Source organism: Pelodiscus sinensis, chromosome 3 (assembly GCF_052426305.1).
Source record: "Pelodiscus sinensis isolate ZL-2025 chromosome 3, ASM5242630v1, whole genome shotgun sequence".
Classification (NCBI taxonomy): Eukaryota; Metazoa; Chordata; order Testudines; family Trionychidae; genus Pelodiscus; species Pelodiscus sinensis.
In genome coordinates, this window is record NC_143054.1 from 161,366,068 (window position 1) to 161,378,270 (window position 12,203).

The following is a 12,203-nucleotide window of genomic DNA, read 5'->3' on the forward strand; positions in this document are numbered from 1 at the left end:
GCTTCAAAAAGCCCCGCGCATGTGCCGTGGCAAAGGGGGGGGCCCCGTGGAATTATGCTGCCCGGGGCCCCGCAAAATGGTCATCTGCCCCTGGCCACAGGGTACCTGTGTTTCTTCCTCTTTCCTCTTCTTTTGAAAGAATTCCCTCTTCCCTGTCCACATGCGCCTTTTTCCAAAAGAGCTCTTTTGGAAAAAAGGCTTCTTCTTCATAGAAAGTTTACTAATGTCTGAAAAGCCCTGATTTCTTTTCAAAATAATGCGATTGCAGTGTGGACTTAAAAGAAGTTTTTTCAGAAAAATGGCTGTTTTTCTGAAAAAAACCTGTAGTAGACATAGTCTCAGATAATGGAGCACAGCCCTGAAACACAACTACTGCAAGTTAGCTCAGTGCATGGAGCGATTGATCTGTTGGGACACACTCACCGGCCCCTAGCCTCCGTAGCTAGTTGTGTTACATTTCTGCTTATTGCCACAGGAAAAGGCAATGTTCCCGCCCTACCACAAGGTCAGCAAGGAGGTTTAATGGTAGTTTGAATTAGGAGCTTTAGTTTGAACTACCTAGTCCGTGCCGCGTGTAGCCGCGGGCAGGTAGTTCGAACTACAGGCATTTAAAAATGGCGCACGCCTAGGAACATGCAAATGAAGCCTGGGATATTTAAATCCTGGGCTTCATTTGCAAGTTTGAATGCCTACATTAGCCACCCTAGTTAGAACTAGGGTGGCAGTGCAGACATACCCTCAGACTGATGGGTGGGGAAGGCGATTTTACTAGCTACATTTCAGGAGGTATGGGGAGATGGGGGCATCAAGGATACCAGGGAGTAGGACATCTCACTAATCCACCTCTTTGCTCCAATTTTGTACAGGGCTTGATAGGGAACCCTGGGACTTTCACCAACTTCTTTGTGCAGAGCCAGTTTCACACTGAAATGCTGAATAAACGTATGCATACATGTAAAGTGCTCAACGCCCTGGCTACCAAAGAAGCACCTCTTCTGCTGAGCAATTCAATGTCGTCAGCTGCTTGTAGGGCTGGATTAAGACATGCTGAGGCCCTGAATTAGGTCACCTTTAAATAGCCCCACAGGATTACCAAAAAATGAGTATTATTCTAACAGAAAGGACAATGAAAATAGAAATAATAATATTTTATATTTCCATGTATACCAGAACATAGGCAAGGATACAACTGAAAACTAGGATTTTTTTTAATATTTCGAGGCCCCTCATAATCTGAGGCTCTAAACTGTGTCTTACTTTTAGCTTGTGCATGAATCCGGAACTGGCAGCTAGTAATAATTTCTTTTTTTTTTCCAAACAAATGGAATTGGTTTCAGGTCTCACATGGGTTTTATATCAGTGTTGCTCCACTGACTTCAGTGGTGCTAATTCTGACTTAATTTCAATTTAATTGAGACCAGAATACAGCTCCATGTCTTCTTAAAGAATTATTGATCAGAATGCAGCAGGGGCTTTCAACTTCATATTGTGCAGCAACTCCACAGCACTGCTGCGAAGGTCTGACTCCATTAAAACATATTTTGCAGATTAAATAAATGTAAGCCACTCCTACGGCATGTTGCATGAGGTATAGTGCTCTGAATCTAGCCCTTCCCTGCCTGTGTAGTGGCAGCAAACACCACAAAAATCAGCCCTTAATTAAAAAAAATTAATCAGTTTGCTGTTCACCTCTTAGGACTTAACTGTGTTGAATACCCCTCTAGAGGAAACATATCCACCAACACTGGAGGAGGTCCATCCCTTAAGAGCAAGTGATACACATTATCAGACAGGGCATTACATCATGACATCTCCACAAAGATAATCACTAGGAGGCCAGCAGTAATTAGATGAAACCTAGGGGAACACTGGTAAAGTGCCTTTATCCACCTCTTTATACCAGATACCTCAACACCAGCGAACCACAGTGGTTTCTCTTTTAAAATCTTGAAAACTGCCCATGCCATTTTATGTGGAGCTAGTGGAACATTCTTCAACTGTGCTGACATACAGCAATAACAAAAGCATCCGTTGATTATGTCTATCCAGCAGGTAAACTAGCTGGAAACTTTCCCACACTGGCAGAGAGTGGCAGGGTGGATTTCCTATATGCCATATAGCTCCCAAGTGCTCCAACAGGGGATGAAATCTATGCTTTCAAGTTTTGCATGATAGCTGTCTGCTATCCAGGGAAGGCTTGGATATGGAGCCACAGATATGGTTCTCTCAATAGCTGACAGAGGGAAAAAAAATAGCTCTGCCGGTGGGTATCTATGAAAAGATTTATATTTAGTACTTTCAAGGAGAAAATTGACTCCATTACAGTGAAGTTGCTTGGGGCCTTCAGCTGTGAATTGTGCAGACACTGTCTAATTCACAGAGAAATTGTTTTGATGGCTCTCATGATGTTTCTTTATCAGAGAGAGTGAAAGTGTTCGCGGCAAAGGTACTTGCCCACCTGCTCTCTGGACCCTAGCTTTCCACAGACTTGCCTGCTGAACAATTATTCATTCAGTCATAAATCTTCCCTCTGCTTCTCTGATGTTGTTCTGACTGCCTGAGACCGCAGACCCTCCATCTCGGTTTCCAGGCTGCTGGTCTTGTCCTAGAGACCTGAAAGAGAAATTGCAGAGTTTAGACCATGTACAGGCCAACTATATATGCCATCATTTTCAATTAGGCTACAGAGCACTGAGCCCTGGTTTACACTACGATGTTATTTCAAAATAATGCCCCCCCCCCCCCCGATTGTATTTATAAGTGGAACATCCACACTATCAAGCCCATTATTTCAAAATAATGGACCACAGAATTTGAAATCTGCACTCCTGCTTTTCATCAGGAGTAATGCTAACTCTGAAGTAGTTATTTCAAAGTAATGGTAGTGTGGGTGCTTCAATGCTGCTATTTTGAAATAATTACTCTCAGGAGTAATTCAAACGAATTACTCCCCAGTGCTTCCTGGGGCTCTAAGTTGAAGTAGCACGTCTCCATTAACGGAGCCAGCCTCAGACTAATTTTGAGGCTTTCCCGTAGCATGGACATGCTAGTTCGAATTTGTTAGATCGAGAATTGTTAAGTCGAATTAGTAATTTTGAAATACTTTCATAGTGTAGACATGGCCTGCGTTGTCCTTGTCTGGAATACGTAGTTGCTCATTTTTCTTGGCCAATTAGGGTGCTTGTTTGTGGGTTTGTGAGTGTTCTTTGACATGGTGGATTGAAGGATTTCATTGGCAGAAAACAAAGATAATGGATCCTGTTTGTGAGGTAGGACTTTCCTAGCAAGACAAGTGTCCTTTGTATCACTGATGGATTCTCAGCTCTTTCCCATCATCTTCCACCCTGGATGGCTCTGTGGTTTTGTTCCCAGCATGGTCCTAGTTGAAAATGACGGAATAAGTCTCTCTTTGAAGCCTGACAATGTTACTCCTTCAGTTTCCAGAGATGCTGCTGTTGAGCAGTGAATAGCATGCCCTCCCAAATAAGGCACGATGGTTCTACCATCTGACTGCTTTAATCTGAGGAAGGTGGGGAGTTCACGGATACATGAGCATCTGCTACACTTAATATACTGGAGGTTTCTTACTCCAAATACAACTAGACAATAGAATCAGCGGGAAAGTCACATACTAGTGTGCCACAATGCCAAAAGATGCAGGTGGTGACCCCATCCCAAACTCGATGCATTCATTGGAACCTGCTAAAATATCTATCTGTTGTCTAGTTCCTGTTCAGTCTGTTAAGACCCACTGTGTGGTACATCAAGGCTCCACACAGATGAGAGACAGTCCGAGAATCTAAGGTAGATTTGATGGTGAGGTTGGCACAGAGACTCTTCGTGAAATGTTGATGTGGATTTGAGACTGGCTTTTGCAATTCTCCAAATATAAGAGGGGTTGATAGGGAAATATTTGGCCAGGCCCATCTCTACTTATAATGGATCAAAACTGATTCTGTTGTAAGTGGTGCATTGAGGTAAAGTTTACAGAGCCATACCCATTTATAAAAGCAGACAGATTGGCCCAGTGTTCAGTCAAATGTAATTTAGGCAAAATGCACTCGATCATGATGATTTCTGCATTTGAATCACCTCTACATTGGCTACCTCCATGATGGTTGTGATGTCTTGTTATTGTCACACGTTTTACATACTGTGACTTTAACCTATTGTAGTATGTATTTCCACCAGGAATAGCCATAGGAAATGAAGGCAACTGTTTTTTCCTGTGTCATTATAGTCTTTCAAGCTGCTTATGGGGTACAATTATTGATGGCAAATGAAACTTTGATTTTCATTTCAGAGCGGCAGTCCTAGCAAGCAGATGTAGCCAAACGAGGCTGACATTTAAAGTAACTACTAAGATTACATTAACTGAGATTATATTTAATATGGGTGGCCAAATCTTTCAAACAAAATCAATGTTCTTTTACTTAATAGTACCCCCAGCACATCTTAATGAAGGCTCCTCCAGGACAAGGTCCTATTTTTCTGCAGTCATTTTGTTCTGTGACATCGCTGTCTGCAACAGACAAGCATAATTTTATTTTCATCTGTTTCTATTGAATTTAATGTATTCCCTTCTTTGATTGGTCAATTTCAATATGAATCAATCAAGGGATTCTTAGGGGGGAAGGATTCCTGCTCCAGAGGGGAAGGGGAATGTATTTAAATGTTGTGTCACAGCAACTTTGCATTTACATGAGCCCCTTCGGCCCCCCATTCTGTTCATCTGGCATAGTGTTGTACTTAAAAGAAGTACTCGGGATCTTTTTCAGGGGGGGATAAGGTAACATGCCACATTTATTGATCACACATAGAATAATCAACACTTATCATATGCATATGATATATATATATATATATATATATATATATATATATATATATATGTCACTCATGCACACACACACACACACACACACACAAGCACACTCCGTCTTGCTGTTGTTACCAACGAGTTGCTCCCCTTAACTTCACTGGCCAGGTGAGTTAGATGGGGGAAGGGTGGAGCTGGGCTTCTGCCGATCCGGATCGATGCTCCGATGGTGACAAGACGAAACCTGGGGTCCTCTGCAAGACACCTCACTTTTATAGCAGCCCTCTCATATGCAAATATATCCCAGATTCAAAATCTGGGTCTGTGTCCGTTGGTCCCTTTGTGCTGCAGAGAGGGTGTTTTCCAAAGAAGGTGCATGCTTCTAATCCCCAAGGCCGTCAATATGTCTGCTCTTCTATCTTAAGCCCACTTGACAAATTGGGTCTGGCTTCCACCCCCTCTTCAACTGTTGAGGCTGTCTGGAGGTGCTTGGCTCCCAAGTCTTACTCATTCACACCTCATTCATTCAACGGGGCAATTGATTACAGAGTGGGGGGGAAGAGAGTAGGGGGAAGATCTTATTCTACCCCTAGCAAAAGACATTTTTATCACTTTAACTATATACTCAGTTTTCTACAAGTTTTTCTATATAGGGTTCTAATACAAAGTTACAAGCTTATATGGATTCAGGTTCTAATACAAAGTTACAAGGTTATATGGAGAGGCACAATGTCAAGTCATATGAAGTAATATATATAATACATAGATTTATGTACAATAGAACCTGGAAACTCCAGCACCAAGAACACAGGCCTCCACCCCGTGGGCTAAAGAGAAAAATGGCAGCAAGTTATGCATGTCTTCTCCTCCACCCAGCCACTGCTGCTGCAAAAAAGCCACTTTCACCCAGACCCTCTTGTTCAAACGAGAATGGTCTTTCCCGGGGGTCTCTATTCCTGGCTGCATTACCCATGGCTGGTAGGCAAAAGAGCAGAAGACTTGTGGGTTTTAAGCCATATGTCATTCACCCAAACAGCATTATCAGTAGCACAGTGTTAGCATAGCATGCTGCAGGCCATTCAGACATTCAGGGCTGGAGCCATCGGTAGCACAACCAGTGCTATGGGTTGGCTGAAGAATTCACAGGTCACAGATGGCTGCAAGGCAGGGCAAGATGGCTGTGTCACCTACACAGTGCAACATTCTCAAGAAAGCAGAGTATGACCACAAAACACCCAGTGCTGCGGGATGGTTTTAAAGATTGGGCATGCGGACACTCCCCCCCTTATACCTGTCTCCTCCCCCGTCCCCCAGCTGAGGCTAGGAACAGAGCCCTGGTGTGCGGGGCCAGCAGCTGGGACCTGGGGCTGGCAGCAGAGCCCCCCAGCCCAGAGCCCCTGGCATATGTGGCAGCAGCTGGGACTCTGGCTGTAGAGCTGGCAGCAGAGCGCCCGGTGTGTGGGTGCCCGACCATGAGGTTGGCAGCAGAACCCTGGAGCGCAGGGAGATAGCCGGGACTTTGGGCTCTAGTCTGGGAGGGGGAGGAACTCCCCCCTCCCCCCCCCCCACTATTTCAGCACCTCTCAAAACACCTGCAGCCACAGGAGCTTGCGGGAAGAGGAGCAAAAGGCTCGGTCATTGCAAGGAGTGCAGGTGAGCTAGGGATGCTGTACTACATTGGTTAATGATGGCACTGCCCTGACGCTGCACCCCAGTAGCAAGCCAAATTCCAGGCTTTTCCGGAAGATGTGAGAGGTCAGTTCAAGAATCAGATCAGCACAGACTCAGTGGCCCCATACTGACTCGCCGGCTGCCCTCACAAGCACAGCTCCAGAATGTTCTAGAATACAGCATGTGGGCTCAGAGCCGGGTACCCTCTCTGTCCTGCACAGCAACATTTTGCTCCCTTATTGTAGCGCAGCGCAGTATGCGTTCCTCAGATGAGCGCAGCCGTCTTTGTTTTTGTCCCAGTGAGTGCCCTTTTTGCGTGTGTGCAGGCTCAACAGGGCTGATGGTCCTTCCGCCTTATAATCCAAGTGGCAAGTGAGTGATCTGTGAGCAACTGACATTCAGGGAAGGAGGGGAAAAGAAATAAAACACAATACAGGCAGTCCCCGGGTTACGCAGATCCGACTTATGTCGGATCCGTAGTTACGAACGGGGCTTTTCTCGCCCCGGAGCACACAGGCGGCGGGACCGCCCAGACGCGCCGCAGTCCCGCCACTTGCGTCCTCCAGGGTGAGAAAAGCTGCTCCGCGTCTCCCTGGTCTGCTGGGCAGTCCCGCCGCCCGGGTCTCCGCGGCTTTCCTCCACATCTCCCTGGTCTGCTGGGCCCCCCCCAGCAGACCAGAGAGATGCGGAGGACCCGGGCGGTGGGACCGCGGTGCGTCTTGGTCCTGCCGCCCGCGTCTCCCTGGTCTGCTGGGGGGGGGGGGGTGCAGCTAGTGTGCCCCCCCAGCAGACCAGACTTTTCTTGGGACGCCTGTGGTAGAACAGCTGGGGCGCTGCCGGTTGGTCCCGCAGCGCCGCTCTCGGCGCTACTGGACCAACCCGGCAGCACCCCAGCTGCTCTGCCCCAGGCGTCCTGATTCAGCCACTGCTGGTCAGTTTCAGCAGTGGCTGAATCAGGACACCTGGGGCAGAGCAGCTTGGGTGCTGCTGGGTTGGTCCAGTAGCGCCGAGGAGCGGCGCTACTGGAGCAACCCAGCAGCACCCGAGCTGCTCTGCCCCAGGCGTCCCCAAGTCAGCCACTGCTGAAACTGACCAGCTGACCAGTGGCTGACTACAGGAAGCCCGAGGCAGAGTTGCTCTGCCCCGGGCTTCCTGGAATCAGCCACTGATCGGTTTCAGCAGCGGCTGACTTGGGGACGCCTGGGGTTCTTAAGTTGAATCTGTATGTAAGTCGGAACTAGCGTCCAGATTCAGCCGCTGTTGAAACTGATCAGCGGCTGATTCCAGGAAGCCCGGGGCAGAGCAACTCTGCCTCGGGCTTCCTGTAGTCAGCCGCTGGTCAGTTTCAGCAGCATCTGAATCTGAATGCCAGTTCCGACTTACATACAGATTCAACTCAAGAACAAACCTACAGTCCCTATCTTGTACGTAACCCGGGGACTGCCTGTATGCTGAAAATAGAAGGGCAATGAGGAGTGAAGTATCTCTCCTTCAGTGGCTGGAGCTACATAAATGCCATCAATTAAGATTAAGATGAATGGATGGTTTGGATGAAATCAGATGCCTCCCTGAACCTTCATCCTGGACTCAAAAGAAAGGAAATTTGGAACAACATATGTCCCTTGCTGCGTTTGGTTTGACATGCAGACTATGGTGAGTACTGATTTTGGCCACAGCCAGAAGAAGCAAAAGTCCCCAAATGCCATGAGGCATGTCCATATTCACTCTCACTGTATTTATGTTATAATCCTGAACAGGAAGTAGGAGAAAACTTCCAAGGAAGCCTTTTGTCATACATTGTAGAAGCCAATTTTGTAGCTCAAAGAAACTGTTTGGTACTTAGTTCAAACACACTGAAACACACATCTTTATTTGTCACTGCAGGCTCATTGTGGCTAGCCCTCCCCTCTGAATACCAGGGCTAATCCAAAACCCCAGAGCCAAAGACAACTGACCTTAGGGCAGACTTGGTTCTGGAGCCAATCGTTCCCCAGAACCCAATTCTTGTATGCATTTCCTTGCGTCAGTGCTGATGGAAGGAAGGTGGCCTGTTAGCACGAACGAAATCCTGAGTCAGTGTGTAGGCGGCAAAATGAAAAAGGGGGATTATTAAAATACAGCCTAGAAATAAGAAAATAAGATGGCATAGCCTATAAGCTCTTTTCACTGCAGGAATTTTATTAAAAAATAAAAATAAAAATTGTGCTAAGCACTAGGAGAAAGTCTGTCCATTGCCACAGTGCTTTGGTGTAAATGTGTTCCCTGCCCTACTCCTTTTCAGGGGAGAGGAACAGGCTGGTAATTCTCCTGGTGCCGGGCAGACAATTCCATAAGGGACAAAGCATCCTCTTGGAATTCACATTCTGTTGTAGTAGAAAAAAACTGTGGCTGCCGGTGTTCATTGTGTAGCCGCTTCTCCCACTGTCCTCATGCATATCACCTCTCTTTTGACGATCTGCCGTTGCTTCACTCCGAGACACGAAGCTGCAGGGCCTGCAGACGAATGATAAAGGTGGCTCTTTTGTAGCCCAGAGGTTTAAAAATAAAAGGCAATTTCAGCAGCCGCTGCAGGGAAGGACTGTGGCTCGTCAGTTCGTGCTGGGAAAGGACGGGGGGAGGGTGGGGGTGGAGGAGGGAGGAGAGAACAACTGTGCCAACTGAGTTCTCAACAGAGAGAATGGAGAGGGCACAGAAAAATGTGCTGCAGGAAGGCTGCCAAAATTGGCCCTTCCTTGGAATAAATTACATCGCCCAAGAAACATGTGCCCTACCGAACGGCTTCTACGGCTATTTTTGACTAAAGCCTTTGCTTTAGGCCCTCTGGGACCAACCCTGCTCTTCCACTGAAGTCAGTGGGAACAATCTTATCAACTCCTGAGGAAAAGGACCTGGCCTCACAGGCCTGATCCTGTAAGATGCTGAGCAGTCTTGAGGTCTGTGGAGGGCAAGGGAAACAGAGGGGCCCTAGAAACCTCACAGGATAGGGCCTGGTGTGTCAGCCTTGGTGCATAACAAAGGGAGCTGTGGTCCTGAGCACCATCCTGAGCACCCTCAGCAGCCCTTGAAATCGTTGAGAGTACAGGCTACCTTGCTCGGGTGCTGGGCTGATGGCAGTCCTAGCAACAGCTACTAAGGCCTGATCCAAATCCCACTGAAGTCCATGGGTGACATTCCATTGACTTCAATGCCCTTTGAAGTAGGCTCTTATTAAGCGAAGGGATCACCTGAGCCTTAGCCAGATTAAACATCATGTTCCTCAAGTGGCCATACTGCTCTTATTTTGGTCAGTATTTATTGCAGATGCTTCCTCTGGATTCGGTGGCTTTACCTTCTGGCAGTCTGCTGGGAAAAACTGTGTTCTAAGCTCATCCACTTCCTTGTACACTCTCTGCGTCCCAGCTTGCACCACGTCTTCCATCCCACATTTCCCTGGATGTTTCGTCTTCTGGACCAGGACCTGGTGTTTGTGGGCTTTCAGCATCCTACCTTGAGATAACCCTGTTCACCTACTGTGAAGCAGTGTCTGGGCACAGCACCCTCCTCAATCTTCTACCTTATTGTTTCTCAAAGAATAGCTAACTCCTGTTTGGTTTTCTTGGCCAGGGAATATGCTCAGATTGCTGAGCCTGGCAGGAGCTGCATAAATGGATTATGGACCTTAAGCCTCAAGGTAAACAGACTTCTCACTTCAGGTTGCTCCTTCCAACGGGTCTGAGCAGCTGTCAAAATGACTGCAGATGATAGTACGCAGTGTCATTGTAGCTGTTTCGGTCCCAGGATTAAATTAAATTAAAAATTAAATTTTTAGAGACAAGATTCATGAGGTAATATTTTTATTGGATCCACTTGTGTTGGTGAAAGAGACAAGCCCCAAAGCTTCTCTCTTTCTCCAAGAGAAGTAGATCCAATAAAAGATATTATCTAACCAACTTGTCTCCGGAGGTCATGTGGCTTTCCCACATGAGGGAGTAATTAGACAGACAGACATCCCTAAGCATTACCTAGATCAAGTCATAGCAAGATGTAGGTTGCTGAAAAATGTCCTGTCAACAACATTAAGAGAAAGGAGCACAGATGGTGCTAAACAATTCCCATGTTTGTTATGAATCAAAGGCTGTCGCAGTTCTTAAAGGAGATTAATTATAGGAGTGGTACCACAGCCTAACAAAGAAGCCATAGACCATTTCTATTTAAGCTTCTTAGCAGCCTGTGCTTTGTAGAAGACAAACGATAAAGGTGGCTCATTTGTAGTCCAGAGGTTTAAATTTCAAAACTATTTCAGCAGCTGTTGCAGGAAAGGACAGTTCTGCACTGAGATATAGAGCATCCGGTGCTCTCTCCAGCTGCTCTATTACTACAGTACTTCAGGCATCTTACACCTTTCTTTGGTGCTGGTCACGGGCCAGAGACAGGACCCTGAACTAGATGAACCCCCCAGTCTGATCCAGAACAGGATTGCCTATGCGTTAGGCAACTCTTGTGCTTTTCTTGCAAACATGCATCCCATTAGTTGATGTGTGAGACATAAGACTTAGTAGATGAGAAACTGATTGTTTTCAAGAAACAAGATGATTCTAAAGGGGTTTCTCTCACCTCCTAAGAATGGTGCAATATAACAGCATCATCTCCTTGATTCACTTAGTCACACTCGGAAAGTACACAGGTAAATGCTCCCTCTGCATATAATTCAGTCCTTGAACACCTGCAAAAAGCTGTAATTCTGTTTTACCCCAAAGGGAGAAGCTGATTACAGGGAAAATGGAAATACAATTATAACACCACTCACCAAAGCAGCTTGTAGGTGTATAACGATAGTGTCTGTGAGCCCTGTCGAGCCAGGTTCTTTACAAATAGCAAGGGACCATCCTGCCTCAAAGAGCTTGCAAGCTAAATCATTTAGACAGTTAGGGATCTGCTGCATGAAGAGCAGGCCTGCAATTGGGGGCAATTGCCCCAGGGCCCAGAGACTCAAAGGGGCGAAGAGCTCCCCACTGATGCTACTATGGCAGCTAGAGTCCCAGGTCCCTTTGACTTGTCGCGGTTCCATGTGGCTCTGAGGGGCAGGAGGTGTGAAATGCTTTTGTCTGGACAGTGCTGAGGGCTACCACGCCCTTTCCACCCTCAGCCCCGCCCTTCCTGGGGGCACAGATCACCCCCCACACACACCTGCCCTGGGACCCAGGATGGCTATCAGCCCCACTGATAAGGAGACTAATTGACTTGCCCAGTGTCACACAAGATGTGCAAGAGCCAGAAACTGAACTTAGCTCCCCAAGTCCCAGTCCACTGACCTAACCACTCACCTTCTTTTCCTCTTCAATGTCTCTGAACGTCAATTCATCGGTACAACCTGCATGTAAGAGTCTTGCTAGCCTCAGTTCATAGATGACCTCTCCATAGACCCAAGTACCAGTGACAAGACTGGAACGCAGCATTGCTCTGCCTTTTAGTCCTCTGCTCTGTGCACTGTCCTTCTGGAAATTAAGCCCTGTTTAAATTTGCCACTATGCTGATTCCTCACGGAGAACTAACATTTTCCCAATTGCTGGATATTTGACTTTCGATCCGCATGTGTTATGCAACCTTGATACGTGTAGATGTATTAATTAAATATCCTGTCCACTAAGCACCTTCATGCTGTGTGTGCCGTGCAGGAGAATATAAATGGAAAGTACCTGTGTCAACAGTCTGAAGTGATGTCACGCTGGTTTTT

At 46.7% G+C, this 12,203-nt stretch overlaps 1 protein-coding gene across 1 annotated transcript in view; it reads right to left on the reverse strand.

Annotated features, from left to right (window-relative positions):
- Window positions 1-242: 242 nt before the first annotated feature.
- The window catches only part of LCLAT1 (lysocardiolipin acyltransferase 1), a 208,508-nt gene continuing 196,547 nt past the window's right edge, over window positions 243-12,203 (reverse strand). The window contains exon 6 of the mRNA XM_089777485.1: window positions 243-2,613. Coding sequence (XP_089633611.1) covers window positions 2,606-2,613 — 8 coding nt within the window. The 3' untranslated portion in view covers window positions 243-2,605. The remainder of the gene's footprint in view (window positions 2,614-12,203) is intronic.